The 26,577-nt window shown below is 30.7% G+C and overlaps 3 protein-coding genes across 8 annotated transcripts; 1 reads left to right on the forward strand and 2 right to left on the reverse strand.

Moving 5' to 3' along the window:
• The first annotated feature begins 604 nt into the window (after positions 1-604).
• On the forward strand, positions 605-2,162 carry LOC107994339 (peptide chain release factor 1). Its single transcript, XM_017051195.3, has 2 exons — positions 605-1,047; positions 1,164-2,162. The coding sequence occupies exons 1-2, from the start codon at positions 723-725 to the stop codon at positions 2,063-2,065; spliced, it is 1,227 nt and encodes a 408-aa protein (XP_016906684.2). The 5' UTR covers positions 605-722; the 3' UTR covers positions 2,066-2,162.
• On the reverse strand, positions 2,076-13,717 carry LOC107994333 (voltage-dependent calcium channel subunit alpha-2/delta-3). Of its 5 annotated transcripts, none has more exons than XM_017051177.3 (19): positions 13,198-13,717; positions 12,287-12,473; positions 11,579-12,118; positions 10,974-11,381; positions 10,536-10,850; positions 9,758-9,814; positions 8,345-8,425; positions 8,182-8,256; positions 7,942-8,046; positions 7,783-7,854; positions 7,539-7,686; positions 6,883-6,949; positions 6,559-6,728; positions 6,355-6,478; positions 5,929-5,961; positions 5,012-5,286; positions 4,513-4,856; positions 4,142-4,378; positions 2,076-4,053 (listed from the first exon to the last, which is right to left on the reverse strand). In XM_017051177.3, the coding sequence occupies exons 1-19, from the start codon at positions 13,278-13,280 to the stop codon at positions 3,661-3,663; spliced, it is 3,714 nt and encodes a 1,237-aa protein (XP_016906666.1). In that variant the 5' UTR covers positions 13,281-13,717; the 3' UTR covers positions 2,076-3,660. The 5 variants fall into 5 exon arrangements, with proteins under 5 accessions (XP_016906666.1, XP_061931067.1, XP_016906668.1 ...); XM_062075083.1 differs by lacking the exon at positions 13,198-13,717 and adding an exon at positions 12,784-12,994; XM_017051179.3 differs by lacking the exon at positions 9,758-9,814 and having other exon boundaries at positions 13,198-13,715.
• Positions 13,718-14,366: 649 nt separating this feature from the next.
• LOC107994332 (voltage-dependent calcium channel subunit alpha-2/delta-3) lies at positions 14,367-24,781 on the reverse strand. Of its 2 annotated transcripts, XM_017051175.2 has the most exons (13): positions 24,318-24,781; positions 23,873-23,954; positions 22,068-22,336; positions 21,080-21,540; positions 20,178-20,497; positions 19,070-19,330; positions 18,638-18,766; positions 17,709-18,070; positions 17,313-17,523; positions 16,385-16,973; positions 15,935-16,293; positions 15,107-15,403; positions 14,367-14,935 (listed from the first exon to the last, which is right to left on the reverse strand). In XM_017051175.2, exons 1-13 carry the CDS (start codon positions 24,401-24,403, stop codon positions 14,642-14,644), a joined length of 3,720 nt encoding a protein of 1,239 aa, XP_016906664.1. In that variant the 5' UTR covers positions 24,404-24,781; the 3' UTR covers positions 14,367-14,641. The 2 variants fall into 2 exon arrangements, with proteins under 2 accessions (XP_016906664.1, XP_016906665.1); XM_017051176.2 differs by lacking the exon at positions 18,638-18,766.
• Between the last annotated feature and the right edge of the window lie 1,796 nt (positions 24,782-26,577).

Raw genomic sequence — 26,577 nt, forward strand, 5'->3', positions numbered from 1 at the left:
AGACATATTAGAAGTGAATTATACATACTCATTAAAAAATCGATATAATTGATACGACACACTTTTCAATCTAGTTTTCTACGCATGCTACATATATATATAAATATATAAATTTGTTGAGGTAAATAACAATCATATATAATAATGATTTTAAGATAATATAAAATTAAAGAATTCCACATAATATTGCATACATATCTCTAATACATATCTTTTTAAAATAAATTACATTTTTGATTTCAATTATAAATATTAGAAAGTTAGAAAAAGAAGTATATATGTATGATGTTTTTTAATATTGTATGAAACTGAATAAACATAATTGAATTAAGATTGTAAAAATTATCGAAATGGTGGCACAATCTATTGTTACCAATAGAGAAAAATTAAGACATCATTCTCAATTAAATATTTCATTTTTTTATATTCAATATATGTCATTTTTTATATCCAATTTTATGGAAATATTAACTTCTCATGTAAATATGAATATATTATATTTTAAATTAGATAATTTAGGTTTATTTTAAAAATATTATGTTTAAATGTTACAGTTTATATTTTTTTCATGTTTCCTGCGCTTATAATACATGTTTTTGATAGCAAATTTGTCGCTCTCTTCAGTTGTAAATATAATTGTAAGAAGGGAGGTTGTATTTTTGTGGTAATGATATTAAATTTTGTAAAGCATAATTTTTTATTGTTATAAAATTTATTAAAACATGTTATTTTTTATGAAAAAATATACTTTTAATATTTATCAATATTATGGAAATTTTATATGTAGAAGTAAATTATTTGAATTAGGTTATCCATTATTTTTCAATAAGCAAGTTTCAGTTATATATAATTTATTTAATTCAAAAAGTAGTTTATCTATAATTGATGCAAATATTGAAAAATATTTAAATCATCTTATGAACGCATATCAAAATGAGGATGAAAAAAAAGGAAATATTTTTGAAATTCTTAAATTACCTGAAATTCCATCATTATTGGATGAAAAAATTAAAATAATTGAGAATATAAAGAATTTGGACGATCTTAGTAAGTATTATACTTTTATTTATTATTATATATATTTTTATATATTTTCATGTTTGTAAATTAAAAATTCTTTTCTTTAATATTATATTTAATAAAATATATAATTTATATCTTAGTAAGTGGCAATGAAGAATTAAAGAATCTTGCAAAAGAGGAAGAATTAACATATGCGCAACAACTATTAGAGATTGATGAACAAATTTTAAATATTATTATAAAATATATAGATGTAGAACAATATGATAATATTATTATGGAAATAGTACCAGGTGTAGGTGGTCAAGAAGCTATGTTGTTTACTAAAGATTTATTAAATATGTATATTAATTACTTTGATCATATAGGATTTAATTATGAAATATTAGAATTAAATAATGAAATAAATGGATTAAGAAAAGTTACTCTGCTTATATCTGACATTAATGCATTCAAAAAATTAAAATATGAAAGTGGTGTACATAGAGTACAAAGAATTCCTGCAACAGAGAAGTCTGGTCGTTTACATACTAGTACAGCTGTTGTAACAATCTTACCAGAACCTAAAGATGTAGATATCAAGTTAGAAGAAAAAGATTTGATAATAGAATCAAAAAGAGCATCTGGAGCAGGAGGTCAACATGTAAATACTACAGATTCTGCAATTAGAATAACTCATATACCTACTGGTATAATTGTGAATTGTCAGACAAATAGATCTCAAATAAAAAACAGGCAATTTGCATTAAAAAAATTAAAAAGTATATTATATCAGGAACAATTAAATAAGCAAGTCTCGTTCATTAATCAATTACGTAAGAAACAAATAGGAAAAAGATTGAGAAATGAGAAAATTAGAACATATAATTTTAATCAAGATCGGGTTACGGATCATAGAATTTCAAATGGTACAATGTATAATTTGAAAGAATTCATGGAAAATGGAACAGGTCTGGAAATATTAGAGGATAGACTTTATAAAGATATGCAATCAAAGATTAAGCTGGAGATTATACAGGACATGTTAAGTCAATTAAAATAATAGTTCAACATTTATCATTTTGATAAGAAATTTTCATTTTATATAGGCAAGCCATTGTACATAGCAAATTGTAATAAACTCTGTGTAATACAAGTAACATCATTCGTTTTTCGGATGGAAACTCGCCACGTCTCTTATTATTAAATCCTTTCTGTTTCGCTTTAAGGAAGCAGAGAGCTAGTGAAGTAGAGAGTTCAGTTGTTTATTTGAAAAACATACAACAATATTTTTGTTCTTTTTTTTTTTTTTGTTTCATTTTGTTTCATAACCGCGTGTCCAAAGGCACACATCCTTGTAACTCTCGTATAATACATTAATATACAAAATTAATATTCGTAATCTCTATAAATATCAAACGACACGTTTTACATCGGTTAATGTACAAAGCGCAAAATGTGTATATGTGTATGTGAATCTCATAGTGTTATGAACGTGTGATTTTTATATACGACCCTGCTCCGACATATAATTTTCTATAAAATTCTATCTACTTGAATACTCCAAAAAAATAATATTAGCGACTAAGACGAATGATGTATAACGATGTAGGTACATCCTACACCTACGAACATTTCTTGAGCGAATTAACTTCCTCTTTTGTATCAGATCTAGATCTTAAATGTGTCATATGTATTCTGACTGCTCTAGAATTTTCCACCTACATATGTATAGATTGGTCGAATGTACAGTTTGTAAAACAACTAGTAATAACAGTATTTGAATGAACAGTATTTTATGTCTTTTTATATTTTTTTTTTGTCAAAAAAGCATATTTTTTGATTACCTTTTCTTATCTTTTTAGATGAATATGAATTTATAAAGTTTTGATTATTTTTCATGTTATGTTCTTTTAGATTTTGGAATAAAAGTAATAAGTACTATAAAATTTTCTGGAAATTTAGTTAAATTAAAAATGATACTGATTGATGATTTTCTAATCGATCTTCTATAGTTCGATATTTTCTATCTTATAATTTAAATATTATCAAAGTAACAAATTAAGTAATTGAATGAAATTGTAATTGAAAAAGAAAAAATAGAGCAGGAACGTATATGAAATAGACATCGCATTGCATTTCGGGCAGTAAGGTTGTTCTTTAGGACTAGTTCGGCACCGATTCACGGGTATACATCCTATTTAAATATCGTTAACCCTGATCCCGTGACATAGTTTAATCCTCGAGGTACATTGATGATTGGACCAATTAATGTAAATACAGACCCTGCCTGCAGTATCGTCAAAGTACCATCTGAGGAGACAGCACCAGGACTCGGAGAACTTCTCCTTACAACGTTACTATAAATTACCATAAATATTAGAACATTTTAGAATTATGATAACTATAAAAACAAAAAACAATTGATTCATAACGAATTGTTTTTTTTACTGATAACTTATAATGAAATTTGGCAAAGGTAAATACTCGCAATCCTCCCGAAAAACGTTTTAATGGTATCTATATATTGTATAATATGAACGATCGTGAAGATAATTTTTTTGTTAAATCAGCAGCATTTTTGAAATTTAATTAATCATCTCTTATCTTTTATCATCGATTTTAAATCGATAAGCAATATATTATTCTAATAAAAAATTAATGTTGACCAAGGGCAATTCGTTGAATCAGAAAATAGGTTATCGACAAAAGAAAAAAGAGGTAGATATTTGGTGTTATATTCGAAGCCAAACCGCAAAGATCTTTAATTTCGCTTTCCCTCGAATGACTGCGAATACACGATTGAGGTCTCTTCCGTTTTAAGGAAATGAGTGCTTTCTGACATACTAGCGAATTATTCTCATAAATTATTTCTTCTGGAATGACACTCAAAGGAGGTATAGTTGTCTCTGTGCAGGCTGTGTTAACGACAAGAAGAAGCATATTGCTGTAGTTTACCGGTTGAACGATATATGGCCTCATACAATCTTTTTTTACATCTGAATCTATGTCGAACATGTCGAAAGATGCGTTTCGTAAATACAAATATACCTAAGAGAATTAAAAAAAAGATAATATAATTTGAGTAGAATAAAAAATTGAAAAACATATAATGTAGTTGATATATCATAAAATTTACCTCTTGATCACAAGCTTCCGGTCTTGTTCGATTGATCAAAACTTTTTGATCGAATAATTTCTCATCTTTTGCATCAACTGGTGGTTTCTCTTCATTATCTTGATATTCTTCATGGATACCTTCATCCTCGTTTGGATAAGCATATGCGTACTCGGATTCCCAAATTCCAGCTTTGGCCCAAGCCCAGACTGCTTGTCCAACAAGCCACGAAATCATCTTCTGCGCATGTTTCCAAGGCTATGCAATCGATTGATTTATTAAAAAATTAGTATTTTTAATGTAAATAAAATTAATTTGTAAATAAAATTGTAAATAATTTTTAAATAAAATTAATTTTTAAAACAGAATTAATAAGTAGAATTAATTCTTACCGCCAATAAAATATTCCCATCATTACTAGTTTGTGTACTCTTGAAACAAACTGCTTGATAATCGAATATTCTGATTCTTTCGAAAACACCTTCTTTTACTAAGCTAGACATGATTGGTCCTCTCAGTTCACCGAAGAATTTTCCTGCGTCAGATTTATCTTTGGCTGCGATTACATATCCATTATTATCGATCAAATAGCAAGCCCAATTATCTGCACCACAATGTGTGTGGCATTTCCCTGAACCCTCGCAACTGAACGTTATGTTCTGGAAGAGACCCTGAAGAGCGGTGTGTTGAAATTGGAAACCTACAACCGCCACTGGCGCCTTTGCTCTTTCAGTATCTAAAAAATAAATAATTAACTTCTTAATCTTTGTATGATTTATCTTTTTATTTGTTTTGTAATTTTTTCAGATTTATAGTTTTTTTATTTCTATTTTTATTATAAATTTTCTTTCTATTTTCATTTCTATTTTCATTATAAATACGATTCTTTACCAATAAAAATGGCACGACTAGCAGTGACAAGGGTGGTGTTATCTGCACCCTCCTCATCGATTGGCACGGAAAAAACGAAACTTTCTGGTTGCACATAATACTGTTCTACGGCACGTTTGTACCATACTTCATCAATGGCTCTTGGATACATTTTACTGAAGTGATCATCAGGAATAACACCTTCTTCGTCTAACAAGAAATCTTGCCATCTTGTCAAACCACTATGAGTAGCCATGAAAGCGAGTGTTACACCGAAACGTTGTTGAAACGTTTTCCTACAAGAAAAATAGTATTAAACACGTGGAAAAGACAATTCTTTTTTTTAAAAATCTTTTTATTTGTTTTCTAAAATATTGCAGAATTGCATTACTATTGATTACTCACGTAAATTAATGTTTTGGTTTTATATATGTATTTATTTTGAATTAAAATATTTACTATATATTATAAAAAATTATGATAATACGATAATATATATTATAAAAATCATCATAACAAACAAGTATATAAGTATATTATAACTACTGCGTGATTAAATCGAATTCATGAAAATAATTCTTCAATTTTTGAGTTTGCAAATTGTTTTTCTTCTCCAACGTTTCAATCCTGAAAGACGACTTTCATCCTTGATCGATAACTCCTTTTATTAATTAGATTTTGTATAAGGAATAACAGAAAAATAAAACGCAAAGTGCTATGAAAGTCTAAGAAAAAAAATATAAAATACATAAAAAATATATGTTCTTTACGATAAGAGAAATGATAAACTAATTAACATTAATTAATTAAAAAGAATAAATAGAGATAAATAAAAAGTACAAAATGCAAAACAAAGATACAGACAAATACAGCAGTAAAATACTGTAGTCAACAGGTTAATTTCTAAAAACCTAACGTACGTTTATGATGAACGTTACCTGGGCAGCAGATTCATCAGCCTAGCTAAAGGTCTGCATGACGTCAAAGTGGTCAGTAGTTAGTCAATGTTCATTAGTAAGAAAAGAAATAGATACATTTCTGTTAAGATTTTGACAGAAGGAAAAACATAAAAAGAAAGAAAAGAGATAAAAACTGTGCAGAAAACGTAAAAGTATAGAGGGCACGAAACGGGTTCATCGAGAGCATATGCGTACATATTTTTTTGGATATACTATATAAACTTTTTTTGACAATTTTTGGCAATTTTTAAGACGAAGAGAAAAAAATGATATCCTAAATTCAACATTCTCAGAATAGAATGACATTTTACGTAGTATTTATATGTAGATATATTTTTAAAATATACGTATTTCAATATGTAAGAATGTATATTATATATTTTAATTTAATAATTCAATACTCACGCTTTCTCTTCGCGCGTGATGTTGAGGTTCGCAAACCACTGGGTTACCTTCGCATCGAACACTAAACTCAATAGAAGATCCCTATCGCAATAATACGAATCTTTGTCTATTTTGTATGGTGTAGCTGTCCAAATGAAAATATACAGTCAGTGATTGTTTTAAATTATCAAGTATAGTGACAGGATCGATATATCGGATACTTACGTTTCGATTTGCGATGAGTTTCATTACCGGAATTCGTAGCTGAATATTCCGGTGGCTGGGAGGGTTGTTTCATATCATTCCACTTCCAGCGTGGTTGGCGGGTTCGCTCTAGGAAGTGCAAAAGTTGCGCTTCCGAGGAGTTGAACGATCGTTCATCCTCATAATGATACCTGTATCAAAAAATTCATAAATATTCATTAAAATTTTATTCGAATATATAATATGATGAATAAGAATATGATGAATATATAATGAATAAAATTGCGTATAATTAAGTGTTTTAAAAATCTTATAACTATTTTAAAACAGAATGTCTTTACTTACTTGCAGTACAACCAATGAGGATGCACCCGCCAATTTGTACCAGCAAAATAATCAGACACGTTTATACCTATAAAATGAATTTTCTCGTTAAAATGCTGTAAACAAATATATATAACAGTAAATATGATTGAGATGGATTAAAATATGTTGATTAAAAATTTAAATAACTATAAATTTATATAAATATTCGAATAAAAGTATTTGAACAATTTCTGAGATTTTTAGACTTTGAAAATATACCATTATTTTAAATCCACGAAAAAGAGAAAACTTTATCTTCGCAAACTTTTCGATTATATATGTATACAGACGGAAGTTGGAAACTTCTCCCGCAATTTTGCATACGTAATGGAAAGTTCGCAATCAAATTTCTATCGAACTTTCTATATTGCATATATCTACGTCTACTACTTGAATAAAACATTGAATTTCATTTGCAAACAACAAACTGAAAAGTTTCAAGACAATATTCTCTTGATTATTGGAAGTTTATTCATCCAAGTATTTTTATTTTCAAATTGTTTCAAGTTTTACCTCTTTTTTTTATTTTCGCAATTTTTAATCCGGTGGACATATAATACTTATAATGGTACAAGTATTCTCAAATTTCGACTGTTGTACATGTTTTTTTTCTTTTTTCTTTTAGATATACGTACCACTAACGTGCGAACGATGTATTTCTTCGGTTGCGTGCACGCGATAATTTCCGGTGTGGTCATGTTCTGGTAGACTAACTATCACTGTAAAAGGCGTCTTCGGTATACCAGTGAAATCGTATTTTCTTTTTATTCTGCCCACACGTTTCTTCATAGATTAAGAGACGAAGTAATTTAATACGTATCAATAAATTTGATATACCATCGTTGATATGATATAACGTTAATTTTTGGCGCGACTTACCATATCATCGTAATGATATTTCGTGTGCAGTGTCACGCTACCGTTTTGTTGATTAACGACATCGTTTCGAAGCTGTATCACAATTATTATTATTATATAAATTATTACTTACAATAGATAATTAATATTTTTTTTTTTCAGAAAATAATTTAAACCTACCATGATAATTCCTTCATCGAATTCTCTGGGTTCTTTATCCTGATCCATAAGCTCAACCTCTGCCATATCAACGCTGTTGTAAGCTGGCTTTAGAATACCCTGAAACTGTATTTATCTTGTTAAGTAATTATTACGGTTTTTAAATTTAAACCTTTAAAATCTCGAGATGATTTTTATCTTAATATGATTTTAATTTGGGGAAAGATAAAGAAAAGTGATCTTTCAAAGCGGACTTCTTACCACTGGTCGGAGATCAGGATGAATTAGGATGAAACCGTTATTTGTAACAATGAATGCGTATCCATTGACGCCAAGCTGTTATATACATCAAGAATAAATTAATAAAAACGGACGATTTTTTATTTATATAGAGTGTAATAAATAAATCATCCAAAAGACTAACCAGATGTGGCATCATGAGTTTTTGTATCTCTTCAATAGGAACATCCGTGCCAGCAACACCAAGCAGATCAGCGATTCGTGTCTGCGCAAACAATAATTATATTTGTTTCAAACAAAATCTAAAAATGGAGAATAATGGTTAGTGTATTAAAGTTAATTACGAATCATCATCATCCCAAGTCGCATAACCATAAGCGTATCTACCTTCTCTTTAATATAAACGCTATATCACAATGAATTCGTCTAATGACACACGATCTAATATTAAAAAACTAAAAAATAAACAATAGCAATAGTAATAATAATAATAATAATAATAATAATGTTCATTGACGATACTGCTGGACGTATAACTAGCTCAACTACGTTCTCAATAATAACGATAATAATAAGAACGATACACAATAAGAACAATTAATGTTTGACGCAGGCTATCCTAAGTGTTAATAATCAAATCACAATTAGCCACGCCATTATCGTTCCAACACCCGTCTATTTTTCTGCAATTGATTATTGATATAAAAACAAAAAAAGAAAGGAAACAAAAAAAAAAAAAAGAAAAGAAAAATGTTTTTCCAAGCATTTTTATGCAAATATAATTACGATCAAATAAAGAAACCAGGGAGGTTCAACTGTAATTCTGATAAAATTTTATCCACAGAAAAGGAGACGGTTATCGGAATTGTATTAATTCTACTATGTTACTTGTCTAGCGAGATCTAGCACTCAAGAAAACTGATCAAATCGTATGTATATATGTGTACTTGGTACTTTTTTTTTTTTTTTTTTTTTTATATTCAACCAAAATATTCTTTCTTATATTTGATATATGTATGTAATCACTGCAGAAGTTCTTCTACGAATCTCAATAATAATAATAATAATAATAATAATAATAATAATAACAATAATAATAATAATAATGATAATAATAATAAAAGAGGAGATATCGCCGTTTGCAATCCAACAGGCGGGTGGGATTATCCGTTTTTTCTACTCGTCTCGAACAGGACACAGGGTAGACTAAAATACCTAAACCTACCTAATGATTAAACTAAAGTTCAATACTAGTGTTAGATCAAATTAAGATACCAGAGAGATGAATGTGGACCTAAATGGAACGAAAGATCGCACGACATTGACTTCGTTTCTGAATGTTCCATATTCGAGTTTCCTTCCTTTCTTTCTTTCTTTCTTTTTTTTTTTTTTACTTCGATTTAAATTAAATCTAAAGTTTTTTAATCGATAAAGTTTTATTATTCTCATCGTAGAAAAAGAATCATTTTTTTTTCAAATATGGAAACCAGAAAGAATCGAGGTGTCGCGCGGTTGAATACAAGAAATGTGGAGGAGGGTACAGGGCTCTATGCATTGAAAACAACGTTGCTTGTGTTTTTTGTTTTTGGCTGCCAACCTCTCTTGTCTCTGTCACCCAGTACGCTTCGTTCACCAGCACCTGCCTTGTGATGTTCTGTGGACAAACAGGAACTTAAAACCAAAGGAAAAAATGCACTCATCGTGGGGGGTTGGGGGTGGTTTCGCGCGATTAAACGTTTTTTATCCGCCAATGGATAAAGAGGTTAAACTCGACACATGTTGGTATCCGTTTGATCGATCGAAAGAAGGAGATGGAGGTGAAAAAAAAGAGGGGCGGGGAGAACGATGATTGTGAATGAGAACTTACTTGACTTGTCTTAATAATACCATCATCGTTAATCTCATTTCATTCGTTAATATAATACAAATGAGATCTCCGAGAGGATTGTCCATTATTCAATTATGGCCTAATCGGACAAATTGATTGAATTTTTATTTAAGTTAACATACGTAAATGCATTACATCGCAAATAGAATTATTAATAGAACGGGGTTAATGATAATCTGATGTACAGCGCGATGATGAAGAAGTTAATCTATTCTCGATAATAACACGATTTTCCAGTTTTTATTTTTAGTGACACCTACAGCTAAATCTTTTATTTATGCATCTTAAATTATAATCGCATCATTAATCATTATCACTTGGAATATATATTATACACACTTGCGTGTAATTGCACCAAATGAACTTGAATTTCAAAATTTTTTTTTTTATATCAAACGCTTGATACCGAACATTGGCCTACTAATTTCCAAAAGAATTTTTTTCAATTTTCGTTTTAACTTAATCGCGTAAAAAAGTAAAATCTTACCGCGTTTTCCCGTCGGTCGAACACTGGTATGCTAACCGAAGTCATTAGCCTGTATTCTTGAAGATCGCCGCTCTGGTCGTGCGACTTCCTTTGTTTTTTCACGAACCTGCGATCTCGTTCCTCGCTATTCAACAATTTTCTCCTTTTGTGAAGTCTGAGGAATCTCTCCTTCTGTTCTTCGCTCTCCCTTTGTTCCCACAACCAGTCGGTCATCTTTGGATCCGTTACGTCAGCGTAGACCGGGGTCCAGATCGTTGGATGATCCGTACGACCGAGAACCAACGGTCTTGCCATTACAGGAACATATTTAAGCACCTTAAGGATAAGAAATTTCAATCGTTTGTTTTCGATTCGATCGATATTATCAACCAAATTAAATTATATAAGCATGAAAATTATCGACCAGTTCAAAATATGAAAATATACATTCATACATACTTCTTCCCTAACTTCGGCCAAAGTGCAAAGGTGCACGAAATAGCCCCTGTTGGCACAGGCCATCCATTGAACTTCTTTCACATCTGCCACTTCTCTGCCGATAAGATAAGTGAACATTCTGACCGGCATATCGGCTTTAAATGGTTCGTCGGGATTGTCTCTCCAGTTGTAAGTCTCGAAAATCTCCTTGTAGTTGTAAGGAACGCCGTCTGTTATCAACATGATCGCCTGGTTGCACCTGGCCCCTTCTCTTTCGGTTCGATACGTTTCAAGAAGCTCGAACGCGGTGGTCAAGGCCAGCGAGAAATTCGCAATTTTCTCCGTGTCTAGATTTAAGATGGCTCTCTTTAATTCCCTCACGTTCGCTAGATTAGCTTGGACCAGGGTATCGTTGAAACATGGCACCACCTGCAGTATGAAATATTCTTTACTAATTTTTCTTTCTCTCTTTAAAAAACTTTAAAAAAAAGTTGGCCTGATATTTATCAAGAAAAATCGTTTTTAACTCATCGTCGATCCAAAACATTGTTGAAACATTTCTTCGTGACACGTATTAACAGATTAAGATAGAGAAATATTTTTGCGATTTTTATTTTGAACATTACCTCTTTCGTAACATTCGAGAATGTGATGATATTGACGAAATCATTGTTTCCAAGAGTGTCCAGAATATTGTTCACTACGTGTCTGGCGATTTCTCTGCGAATTCCAGTCATGCTGCCGGAAGTATCGATTAAAATAAGAATATCCTTTGGGCTGGTAGCCGCCTCGATGTACCAACTTCTAGTTCTGCAGTCGAACAAGTCCACGGGTTCCATGTACCAGTTCATCGCTGGGTATTGTCTCATGAAACCGGTCGCGCTACCGAAATATTGCCAAGATAGCGAAGGATCTTGCTCGTAATTGTTGATAAAAGTCTTGTCCAACTCCTCGGACCATTTTATCGCTCTAATTACGTTAGACGCTCGATCATAGACATTGGTCGGGACGTGTACAGCGGATCTATCCAAATTGACTTGGCCACCGAAGTGAGCACTATGTTTCAGGTCGATCGTGTTATTCTTTGCGTTGGTATAGTTGAAGGATTCCGGAGGGTCGACATCTGGAGCGGACAAGGCTGAAGTTTCCGCGACATCCATGATTCTCTAGAGGGAATGTATCAAGATTATAAGATTAATAAACGCGAGTATTGATTTTTTTTTCAAGTTTGCTATATAATATATAATATATATTGTTAAAGTGAGGAATGTATTGTTAGAATTTTTTAAGAGATTTTTTTTTTTATTTGACAGAGAGCTTTTAGAATTATATACCTTAATAGCCGATATCTTTGATTCCATCATCGCCTTGATATCTTTAGCGATCTCATGGACCAGAGCATTTCCATCACGTGGCTTTAACACCGCCTGTTTATAACTGTCGTTAAACTTGTCCGCGTTGGTCACAAACTTGCCTAACTGCGACAGCTCGAAGCCTAACTTGTTTGCCCATGTTTTTACCCTGCATTGGAAAAATAAATCGTATCGAATGAAACGATCAAAAAAATCTTTTCTCTTATCGCTATTTGAACTTGTAAATAGTAATATTTATTTATTATTTAATATAATTTTTTAATAATAATAACAATTCTTTCCAACAATAGTTTAGATCAATGTAAATTGTAATTGTTTGTAATTTGTAATGAACAATTAACTGTCATTGGAAGAAATATCTTAGAGGCACAAAATTTTGTATACAATAAACGACACCTAAACGATACTTATATTACGTTATATTAGAAATAATAGTAAACAATTACAAAATTATTTACCCAAATATCTTTACTATCCATCGAAAACTGTAACGTTTCTAACAGTGAAAGAAATCTAAACAACGTATAAAACTAATAAACTTTATATTTTTCAATTTCCCCCAACTTCCACATCCAACATTTCATATCCTCCATTCCCCAACATTTCCAATTCTTCTAACCGATTCTTACAAACAAGAAAATCACACGAAAAATACAATATAAAACAAACCAAGCGAGGAATGCGTGCGTTTTAAGGTCCACGTTTTACATCAGGGGTGGCGCATGTGACGGCTAATGCGTGACGAATTGCTGCCAATTCCGAGGAGCGTAAAATTTGAATTCTCGAAGAAAAGAAAGAAAAAAAAAGAAGAAGAAGAAGAGGAAGAAAAATATACTCGACCATTTACGATCTGGCTCGTGCGATCGACTTACGTGTTGTACGATATGCTGTCACCACGGACGAGTGCCTCGATCAGGATCAGGATGACGATAACAGGCAGGAAAGGGGGCCTCATAACTCTCGTCTTGTACGGCGCTCCGCTGTTTACGCGAGGACACGGTAAACAAAACTGAGGCCGAGAGGAGGCTCGCGTCTGACATTAAGGATACTACTCCGGGCCGGCCGTCGTCGTCGTCGTCGTCGTGCTCGTCGTCGTCGTCGTCGTCGTCGTCGTTGTCGTCGACGTCGCCGCCATGCAGTGCGCGCACCGTTCCACTCCGGATACCACGGTACTGGCGATGGGTTATCGATCGTTCGACCAGACTTGCGCGCGATGATGACCCGAGATTCGAGACTCGACGTCGCCGTCTCGACGACGCGACGCCGCTTGTATAAGCGCTCTTACGAAATTGATAGTAATGTTTGTCTCCACCAGGAAAAGTCACCTTCGAAACTCGAACTTCGCCTCCTGTTTTTCCAACGTTTCTCCAAGTATCTCGAAGTTTCGTTGAAAGGAGGGGTGGGGAGAATGTGAAGGCTTTTCTTTATCGTTCAAGTTGTTGTCAATCGTAGATCTTTGAAATCAGGGAGGAACTCTTGCGTGTTGGATTTCTTGAATTATCGGATGGAAATGATGGAAAAGAATTAGAATTAGATTGATTCAGAAATATAAATTAGAATGGTAGAATAAATAGATAATTAGATAGATCATCGATGATAAAGATTGTTAAAGAAAGAGAAATACCTGTCAAGGATATTATCCAAGAGGAAAGGGATGTTTTTTCTTTTTAATTTTGTTTAACTGAAAATTATAAAACAGAAGTTGTTAAATAATTAAATTTTAATATATTCGTGTTTGATTAGTTATTTTATAGTAAATAGGAATATTTTGATGGAAAATTAAGAATCGAATAACGGAGAATATGAAGGAACGAAACATTTTAAACGATATGATATCGCTGCTTAAATTTTCTGGGGCAAGCGCCTCTCATCCTATCAACAGACCTCGCGACGCCACTAGAAAATTGTATCTCGCATGGATGGGAGGATATTTCGCCAGGTTTTATGTTCTTTTTCCTTCTCTCTACGATCGATCGATTTGTTCTTGAATGTCTCTGCTCCACAAAAAGGAACAAGGCTTTGGCTTAAAAAAAAATACTTATGCTAATTATATTACATTTAATCTAAATAAATAGAAATTACAATTATTATTCCTGTTAGAAATCTTATCATTTATATAATTTTATTCTTTAATAATGTTTTTATTTTTAATTTTATTATAAGCTATAGAATTCAACGCAATATCGACACTATTATTATATTATAAAATAATTATACATAATTTACATAAATATTCATATCATAAATATTCATTCAATTTATATCGTGATAAGTATTAAAAGGATAATTGAATGAGCAATTTTTTTCTTTGCGCAATTATACAAATGTATATAAAATTCTGGCAATTGCAGTGGAGAATAATAACAAGGATACAGTCACTCCTGATGCCCCTCCGCAGTCCTCGATCTCATATTCCAAAGGATGCTCGGTGAAACAGCCCTCTAGACGCCTTCTTTTAAGATCATTTAGTGGAATTTTATGACAAGGCGCGCTTTCTGTGCCATTCGTATACTCGAGAGGCGAAATGTTCACCGGTGTCACCTCTAACCTCTTGTAACAGGTCGGATACATACTATCAACCACCACCAATAACAAATTTGTGTGCGGTACCTGAAAATCATTTATTTTCCATTTAATATTTTTACAATTTTTTAACAATTTTTTTTTCTTTTGATACTTTAAAACAATAATAACGAACAAATGGAAATTTGTTCGCGATTTAGATAAAATTAGATCCAAGATGTTGAAATATATTTGAGATTAAAATGAAAGACCACTGACCCTACGAGCATAGAACGGCCTTGAACAGTAATCCGAATGATTTGTGATCCCTTGGCTAGCAATAGTGGTGTTCATCATATAAAGTATCCTTTTCTGGTCGCAAGGATAATGATAGAGGTAAGGTCGAGGCGGGGGTGGCGGGTCCGGAGCATCTTCGTCGAAATGAACTTTGGCATAGCTGATTGGCAAGTTCACGAACTGGGTCGTGAACCACGTCAAACGCAGCAGAATCCAGAGCAACAGTTTCCAGATGTATATCAGCGGGTCCGTCAGAGTGTTAGCCGCAGCCTCGATGCGCTACGGATTTTATTCTCATGGAATGGTGTTTCGGCGAGGATTGAGTTCCGTTTGCGAAACGGCGAGTTATAAACGGCAGGCGATAGAACTTTTTCTTCGGTGGAAGTTCGCGCGAATTAGAAATATGTCACCAGAGAACGAAACAGGTTTCCTCTAACTTTCGAGAACTTTTCGATTTTTTTGTTTCACTTGTTTCTCGAGCATTTTTTGCAACTTTACTTTTTACACTCCAATGCTTTTCGAGATACGTATAAAGCTTTTAACAAGATTTTTCTCGGTGAAAAGTATAAGAGAGCGAAGGAAAGTAATAAATAGCAGAGATCTTGGATACAGGATCCGTTGCCCTTAGATGGAAAAAGCGGAATCAAAAGATGTATTTACATGAAACTGAATAGCAAGTTGAAAGGCTAATTTGTGTAAATGGAAGTTCAGTGCGATTCTTTTGACGCTGATGATGACACGGAAAAATTATTTTCTATACGGTTTTGAATTTAGTTTAATTGAATAATTCCCGCACGTTCAAATACTTACCACTTCCTCGCACCATGCTTGATAATCATAAATTTCAATAGGATTATAGAGACCCTGGCCAACCATGGAGCTCATCACCGCACCTTCTTGCGTTCCCATAAACTGACCGGTGTTGTTGTGCGCCTCTGATATCACCACGAAGCCGTTCTGATCGAGCAAATAACAATCTATCCATATATGGGCACAGTTCATCAAGGTCGAATTGTTTGACTTGGAGGTTAGCTCGATAAATTTATCATGAAGATTTGTCATTGGCATTTGAAAGCCGATTACTGCAGCTGCCGCTTTTTTGCCGCCGTCCTTTGGGAATAATCCAATTGAAACTGTCACTGTCGCATCCGGCCCTGCCTCCCAGGGAACTGAAATTATTCAAAATTACTTAAGAATAAAAATTTATATATCAAAAAAAATAAATGAATAATTTGATTAAACGATATCCTTTTCGAGCACCTGACAAAGATATGCTGTTAGGATCCAATGTATTTTGAAAAATAGCAGCTTTATACCAAGGTTCGTTCACAGCTTTTCTATGAAGATCACCGAAAACGATGCCGTCGTTATCCTCGGGTAATTTGTTTGTATCTAAATAATGCCATCTAGTTAAACCACTTTGAGTGGCGACAAATCTCAAGAAAACTCCATAAATGTGCGTTAAATTTCGCGTTCGAGCATCATCCAATACGAAATCGTTATTGAAACTAGCGTTCGTTGCTTTTGCATCAAAAACCAACAGTTGCATCAATTCTTTATTACAATAATAATCATCGTGCGACAATGTTTGTCTACCACAATTAGGAACGTAATTAGTTTCGTTTACGTCTATCTGATAAGCTTCGTATTGCTCCGACCATTTCCAACCAGGCTTATTTAATAAGTTCAAAAAGTGTCTCAGTTCCTCCTCAGGGTTGTCGAATTCGTGTCCCTCTAAATAATGATAGCGACAATACACCCAACTGGGATGCACTCGCCAATTGTTACCCACGAAGAATTCAGAGATATTCACGTTCATGTTCTGGTTTCTCCGTATCTCGTCTCCAACCTTGAAGAGCGTACATCGTAAGCAATGTTTAATTGTTAAAATGTTAAGGCATGATACTTTCTTTAAAAAAGTTACTACTTTTACTGTTCAATTTAAAGCCGTTTAAACACAGTGATCTTCGACTTTAAAGCTATCGAAAGGAATTTCACGTGTTCTATTAAGAAACACTTGCAGACAGTGTTTACCATCTAAGCTTGCTCTAAATCTCAAAGTTTATACGTTCTACAATCTCGAGAACGCGAGATCGAGCTTGTGGCATCGGGATCACTGGAACTAGCCGAGAAACTCTGGGCTTCCGTAAACTTCTAGCAATGCGTGTGTATACGTGGAAAGGATTACCTTGATCCAAGTTTTGCCATAGTTCGATGACGACATAGCGACCGCAAGGCCAAAAGGCGTTCCAGGAAGAGGTGCGTAATAATAATCGCGTTTTTCGAGGATCACCCGACGATTATTGTCGTAATGCAATTTCACGGGTACACTTTTCAAACTGCCGCTTTTGTGATCCACCAACGCGCTTCGAAGCTCCAGTACTTCTGGTCCGGGGTTTCTGCGCTCAATTTTAATAAAAATGTTCTTCTTAAACGTCTGTGTGATCTATCGATATACTCTTTCACGAACCGCCATACTTTGGGGATTTATCAATGGCAAACGTTATCATGAAAAATATCATTATCATATCATTTATGCGAAAGGAAAAATTAGAGAAATTCTATTTAGGTTTCTGTGTAGTACCTAGGACCTCGGCCATCATCCAAGATCTCCACCTCTGTTAGATCGATGCTGTTGTAATTGAGCTTCAATTTGCCTTTGAAAACAGGCCTCAAATCTGGATGCAGAATCACGTATCCGTTGTTGGACACGATGAAAGCGTATCCATTCACGCCTAACTTGTATGGCAATGTAAGCTTTCGGATGTCGTCAATTGGTACATCCGTGCCAGCCACACCTAATAAATTCGCCATTCTTGTCCGATTGTTGCGATTCCCTTTACGGTCGAATACCGGTGTACCGACAGATGTAAGGAGCCTGTACTCCTGCCAAGCTGTCGTGTTTAATAGGGATGCATCCTGTCGAACATCCTCGTCCTTGTCGAGCTGTTAAATGTACAAATTAATTATTTACATGTGCGAATTCACATAACGAGCGCATCTTAAATTAATTTATTTGATCTCGATATTATATCCTACTTGTTTCATGTTATTTAACAGATTCAATGAGTGTTAAAAATCATATTTTTATAACGAAAGAATGATAATACTCGATATTTTATTATAAAATTTAAAGAATCAATTTTAAATAAACGAAAGTGCAGTCTTGTTTGCTTTTGCCTAATTTTTTACATCTATAAATCTTATTACTGATCTACATTCATTTTTGCATGCAAAAAAGACTATAACTATGATAAAATTATAATTATATGCAAAATGATAGGTCAATAAAAATCACTTCTTTCAATAATTTAAAAACTTTCAAAAAAAAAAAACAACAAAAAAAAACAGTTAAATATGAATAAAATTAAGTGGCTATTGATAAATTATTTGCAGGATTCGCCTAAACTTAGATATCTAACGGCACTATTTGTTTAAGTATATGGCAGGGGAAAGAGCGCATCGAGCACGATAAGGCAGCTTTAAAGCTACAGGCGTGATTGTTGCTTGAACCTGTTGTATGTAGAAATCGTCCTCATTTATTTGCACACCCAATCGTTTTCCTTTCAGATGTTTTTGAAGTCGTTTTTGTTGTTCCTCGTGTTGCATCACCAGCCACAGCCAAGTGGCGAGTGCTGGATTCTAATGGAAGGCGAATCAGAACTTTTACAGAATTGAGGATAGTTTGTACAAAGTGAAAAACTCAAATAGAGAACAGTGCCATAGATACTTTTAGAAAGTATATAAGTGCATTTTTAACAATTAAAATTATCAAATGTTTTATTTTTCTCAATCACCTAAAATTTTCTATGTATTTTTTAATAATCGTATAATTTTAATGATGAATTAAATATGAATGAAATGATTATATGCGTGTAATCATTATCTCAATTATAGAGATTTTAAACTCAAATAAAATAACTCTAATTTAAACAATTATCTTACCGTGATATCTGCATAAGCATGCGTCCAAACAATAGGATGCACTACTTCTTGAAGAACCATAGGCCGTGCGACTACAGGTATATATTTTAACACTTGTTCTCGAACCTCTTCTAATGTATGAACGTGTGTGTAGTAACCGCGATTTAAACAGGCCATCCACTGAATTTCACGAACTTTGGTAACTTCTTTCCCCAAGAGATATGTGAATACTCGTACAGGTATGTGAGTATCATTTTCGCGCCAATTCCATGTCTTAAATACCTAAACAAAATTCATAGAACTTAAAAGATTTTCTTTATTTCATTTTAATAAAAAAAAAATAGAATTTATTTTAATATTTAATAAAAAAAATATAAATAATCACGAAAATAAAATTTAACGTTATGATATGTACTATTTATTATTATTGATTCGTTTTGTAAATGAAAGAAGAGAAAGAACAGGAAAGAAGAGGAAGCACAACTCTAAAGAGAGTTAATATGAATCAATATGGAGTAAGAAAGAGAAGCGAATGTAGAAGATCAAATAAAACCAAGAAGGAGAGAAGAGATAATGGAAAGAAAAGGACTGAGAAAGATGAAAGCAATGAAAAAGAAAGAAAGATAGAAAAGCAGAAAGACAGAGATAGCTGATACTCATTGGTGATGAAGATGATATGATTTCATAACATTGAAGAGTTATTTGTAGAGAATAAAACTGAAAACTGCAATCTTTTCTTTGGTAAAAATTGCTTGAATCTTCTTAATTCTAATGTTAATATAATGTTAGTATAATTTTTTTATACATTCATGATATATGGTCAAATGTATCTGTTTTCAAAGTAGATTAATAATATGTAAAAAATTAAATAATATGATATAATAATAAATAATTAGATTTTTTTCAAAACTATGAATAATAATATTTATATGAATGTAAAATAAAATGTAAAAGAAAAATAATTGTATTATATGGAATAATTTTATTATATTGTATAGGAAATTTTTTTTAATATATCATATTAATCATATTTTTAAATACAACTATTTCTTGCATAAAATTAAAAAGTATAATTAGTGATTTTGTTGAATAATATAAAAATATATGTTACAAGAAACTATTGGTTTACTTCTGTTAAATTTCCAGGAACACCATCCGTGACGAGCATTATTAATTGATTACATGATGTATCAGCCCCACATCCTCGTGTTTCTCTATAGGTGTTTAGAAGGCTGAAAGCTTTGGTGAACGCTTCTGTTAGATTAGCGAGTCCTTCCGTTTTAACATCAATTAGAGCTTTCTTGAAAGTGTCCACGTTTTCCGGAGTGGCTTGAATTAGCATATCCTTAAAACATGGCACCACATCGTAGGTCTCGTTTGCATAGCTTAATACAGTCACAAAATCATTATTTGAAAGTGTATCCAATATTACGCTTACTGTTGTTCTTGCTGAAAAAATATTTATAGAGAGAAGAGATAAATATTTTGAACATTGTATATAAGAATAAAGACAATTAGAAACAGCAATTAATTAATTAGAGAATATTTTTTGATTTAATTATTCTGATTATAAGATTGCGCGATACAATTTAGATAATACATTATATTTTTTAAATGCGCAATAATCTCACAATTGTAGTTTTTACACAAAGTAGTTTTTGTAGTTTTTTATTGTTTCATTGATATATACACAAATTGTATGTATCAATTAGACGATTATATATATTTATATAACTTCGCAATAGATTATTTAAATTGTATAAATTATACCTACATTGTATACATTGTATACAATCTGAATAAATTTTAAATTCTGAGAATTTCTACATCATATAAATTTAAATATAAATTTTTAATTATGTATGTATAATATGTGCGTATAATATGTATGTATAATATTTTATAATTAGAAAATATTCTTTTTTAATTTATTTTATTATATAATAACTATACTATAATAGTACATATATATACTAATATATTATAATAAATTAATGATTTAAATGATTAAAAATTAATAATTTTATTTACCAATAGTTTTTCCCATGCCTGTCATACTACCACTAGTATCCATCAAGATTACCATATCTTTGCTACAAGTTGCTGCTTCAATGAACCAGCTGCGTACTCTGCAATCATAAATGTCAGCCTCTTCCTTTTCGTCTTCCTCTTCATCTTCATTTTTATCTTTGTCTTCGTTTTTGTCTTCGTCTTCTGCTTTGTCCGCGCTAATCTCCAGTGTAGGATTCGTTTTCCACTCCATGGCAGGATACTGTCTCAACATTCCTGTGACAGAGCCGAAATATTGCCAAGACAAAGCTGGATCTGACTCGTAGTTTTGTCGGAAGATATTGTCGAGAATCTCAGTTTTCTTAATGTCGTTAACCACAGGCGGTGACATATCGTACACATTTGTAGGTATATGCACCGATGAAAAGCTTGTATTTACTGGTATATTGTAGAAATGCGAATCAGATGTTAGCTCCATTTTTCTGTAAATATTTTTAATAATTACATTTTTATGTTTTTTTTTAATGAAAAACGAATTACTTTTGTCGATAGATAAACGAGAGGATAAGATCATTTGAATGTATTTTTGAATGCATAGATAGAAGCTTGCTTATTTAAAGTTAATTCGATTTCTACATTTCAAATGACAAATGCAAATTCGTGGCTTGACCATTCGTCTACAAATCAATGTAGCCTTTTTAAGTTTTTCAATCTAATTGCATCCATTATCATTAATTAGAATATACTATATAAAATAAATTACTACATAGAATAATTGTGTATAATTATCGTTTATCTCATAATAATCAATTAGATGATTCACGTTTAATTATATAAACTTAGATTTTTTTAAGATAGTTTTATAAATTGTTTTTTCAATGTGTCTCGAATGAATAATAATTTGAAAAATAATTTTTTATGCACAATATTGTAATATCTATATTGTGTAGTATTAATTAATTTTACAATTAAGTTAATTTTTAGCGATTAAACGTTATTTCTTATGAACCTGTACGCATCGATGTTTTTCTTCATATTTTTCGGAATTCTCGGTCGTGTTCGATTCGTGTTCATCACTTGACTGTACTTTCCAGACACATAGGTGAAATTTCCCTCTTCATCGTTTTCCCAATTTTCAGCATATTCCTCAGCTGCCATCCGGATACAAGTCACCGCATCCATCTTTCTCCGGAGCATCCTGCCAACGTTCTCGCTGATTATATTTACCAGTTTCTCTCCAGATTTATTTTCCACTCGCGTGTTCATGGCTTTGTATTTCTGCAATTCATTCGGGACTAGTTACACCTTGTCTTCTTTGCAACCTGAATTCTACCGCTTTTTCTCTCTCATCGCCATGTTACTATTAATTTCTTACACTGAAATTGTTATTTGTATGTCTTGTTATATTATTCTTTTGGACAAAACATTAGGAATCAATAATTTAGTTTTTCTATACCGAGACAAAATATCCGGGAGAAAAAGAAGAAGAAATTTAAAAGTAAAAATAATGTTTCCATAACGTTAATACGGTATTACGCAATATCGTATATAATAAATAGTATAAGCATGGATTTTTGTGATTGCATGGATTTTCATATAAATAATTACAATTAAATATTAAAAAACAAATACTAAATAATATTCTCTATAAAGATAAAAAATTGAGATAAAATCTATAAATTTAAGTATTATTCTACAATCGATATCATTTTTAAACAATAAATATCGTTGAAGCACAATAGTATGAATGTCAACTGTAACCCTTCAAGTTTCTATCTTGCTTTTTAATAGTAGCTGTGTTCTTATATTGTTTCTATTACAAGGACAAAATCTATTGTTAAACGATGTAAATCAAATTTTTTTCTATTTTAACAAATTTGCCTCATAGGCATATTCCTGAAATATGCATACATATGATGCTCCATTTTGGATGTTAATAAGCGTAATAGTTTGTTGTACTTATTACATATATCAACTTACTTTCATGAATAATGAATTGCTATGTAGTAGCAATGTAAGATCATCATGGATTATCTTTTCTATTTACTATATTTTTAATAATATCTTTCACATTATAGAATTAATTTTTACTTACTATTATGGAATTACGTATAAAATATAATTTTTGAATAAATATTTAATATTAAAAATTAATAACTTTCTTATTTTAGAAAAAATTCTTGTATCTCAAAAATACTACATTCTATATATATATATATATAAATACTTAAAAATATTTATTTAAAAATATATTTTTGTATTTTGTGTTGTTTAAAAAATATAATATGACAAATGTAGTTGGTCAAATGCATCACAGGCGGCATCTGAAAATTGTGCATGAAAGCTCCGCTACACTTTCTGTGTGCAGATTACATTTAACTTCATTTAATTTCACTTAATTTCTAGAGGTCATCTGAGTTAAGGTGAATTGATAACAAGCTGTTTCATTAATAAATTACCATTCAATGATGATTAATGAAAATAAGGAAGTTATCCGAGCAATTTTGATAATTTATCATAGGTCGATACGTCATATTCCATCTTTACTGTTTTAGAATATCTTCAATTTCTTTTGTTTATCTAATTTTTTTTTTATTTACTTATTTATCTTTTGTACTCACTTTTCCTCGGTGTTTTTTTTTTCTTTATCTTTTTCTGGTGCTTATTATCTATGTTAAATGACAATAATAATATATGGAGGCGTAACAAAAATTATACGAATCAGCCGATATATTAATGGCAGGCATAAGAAAGGAAGGACACGCGATCGCGTGAACTTATGTACATTTAGCTATAAATGATAATTGAACTTACATTTAATAGTTCTTCAGGTCGTGCCACCTTTTCTGCTAATTCCCATAACTCGGCACCCAAAATTTCTGCCCATCGTGTGACTCTGTGAAATGATAAAATGTATTTCTTAATTTCTATTCTAATATTTTTTAAAAATATTTTCAAATTTATATCGATATTTAATCGAAACAATTTAATCGAAATCAATATTTTTTTAATTGATTAGAAATGAATATCATTACAAAATCGATTACAGTATCGAAGTACTATCAATTTCGATATATAATATGTAATATACATAACGTGCAAATATGATAAAAAATCATACATAAACTTAATGATTTTTTATTTTTATAGCTTATTATATATATATATTTTTTTGTTTATATTTTTATTTAAAATGAAAATTACTTTCAATATAAAAAGACTGTTAAATATTAATAATCAAAATATTAATATTACTCACATGTACGAATCTTTAGCCAAGCAGTCGGTGCATAGCAGAAGACAAATTGCAAGAATAATCAAACGGTTATCGAATATCCGTTCCATTCTTTTGAAGATCAAGATTCACATTACACCCCAGTTTAACCGCAAAAAAGCTATCGTAAACCCCAACACATCATTTCATTCCGTTTTCTGAACTTGGTAGATCTGAATCGGTGACCGCACGTTTGTGTCGCGAAACCTTTTTGAAGCTCAAGAAAGCGGCAAGATGTCTCGATTATTTTTGGTACACGAAGGGCACGCCGTCTCGTAAACCGACGAACCACGAAACTCGATCTTTCATTGTGTTGTTTCTTCGCGTGGTGTCTGTGTATTTATAAAATAGAAGCTCTCGGTTTGGATCATGGCTGTACCTCTAAATACTTATTTGCGCATGTGTATCGATTTGCTATGAGAGATCTTTTTTATCGACCATTGCTGTTCGACTTATTTCTGCTCAATTACGATAATCGATATTTATCGAGCGATATATTTTATTTATATTTTATTTTCGATATTATTCTTTTTTATTCATAAGTGAAAAGCTTCATTCAATTGTTCTTCATATAGGATGTTCATGAAAATATGAATATCTAGAATGGATTCTAGATATTAAAATGATTGAAAAATATTAATGTTTTAAACACATATATTTGATAAGAGTTAATGAATTATATTTTAAATTTATATTAGATAGAGTGAGACGGTGGAAGAGTGAGAACACTCAGTTGTGTGGCAGTATCGTATTGCAATGTCGCTTGTGTAGTGGGGCCCCTCAATAAAAGTAATAAAAGTAAATACACTTATATTTTTTTATACACAAATGATTACTTCTAAATTTCAATATACAATGTAATATACAATGTATATAAATATTGTATAATATAATGCAATATTTTTATATTATTTAAAAAAAAATCATTTTTAATTTAATTATATAAGTTGAAATTTATATAACTTATTATTTAAAAACTTATCTCAAATAAATTATAATAAATTTTATAATAATATTCATTAATATTCATACTATTTGTATAATTATTATACAATATTTCATTTAAAATCATAGATAAATATTTCATTTAACCTTAGCTGTTTATTGAATTTCATAGAAATAAATTAAAATACACTTCTATAAAAATTAGAGAAAAGTTGAATGTTTTTTATATGTATAGTTTTTAATTATTTTCATATGTATAAAAAAAATCTGAAATATTAATGATAATATTAATAAATCAATTTGAATTTTTATTTATTATTAATTATTAAACATAAAGTAATAAAATCATTGACAATCTTTATCTTTATTTTACTTGCATTCAATATTTCTTATTTTTATAAAATAATATATTATAATATAAAATAATAATATAAAATAAAATAATATATATTATTATATTATTTTTATAATATAATAATATATATAATAATATTAATATAGTGGATTTGGATATCACATATTAATAATACAAATAAATATTAATATTATTAATAAATATATATTAATATTATATATCCATAAAAAATATGTACATATTACAATTTGCATTGTTTTGAATGAATATTGTAAATTCATTAATTTTTTTTTTACATTTTTATTTCTGATATACGAAGCAAATACTAACGAATTCATACCATATATGAATAGATAAAATGAATTTAGGCTTTCGTATTCTTGTATTTAATACATACAAATATAAGATTTAATTTAGGATATTATCTCATTTTTTTTCTATTTAATCTTTTTTTTTAATGTTCATACATCAGCATTCAATTGTTCATTAACAGTAACATTATTTCAATAATACATTGTCGTATCGTGGAATCAAATTCAGAATTTGATGAAATAATACATATTTAAATACATTTTTTAAAATAAAATTTTAATTAAATAATCTTCATATAAAATTAAATTATATGATAATAAATAATAATCAATTATATTTTATAATAATTTTATTGAAAGAAATTAAAATAGTGAATAAAAATATTGCTAGTATGCAATAATAAATGAAAAAGAAAAGTCCAATATTTACGATTTTTTTAGATAAAATATAAATATTGAAGTTCGATTATTATTTTTTTTAGTAATCTCATATATAAAAAATACATATAGAAAACATAAAAAACATTGAGTTCAAACGAGATAAAGACAAAAGTTTTTCAATTGATATGCATGTAATGCATTGAATTCAAATTAATAACTTTTTTGTACACATAAGAATAAGCAAATTATGTGT

The sequence above is a fragment of the Apis cerana genome, linkage group LG5 (genome assembly GCF_029169275.1).
Source record: "Apis cerana isolate GH-2021 linkage group LG5, AcerK_1.0, whole genome shotgun sequence".
NCBI lineage: Eukaryota > Metazoa > Arthropoda > Insecta > Hymenoptera > Apidae > Apis > Apis cerana.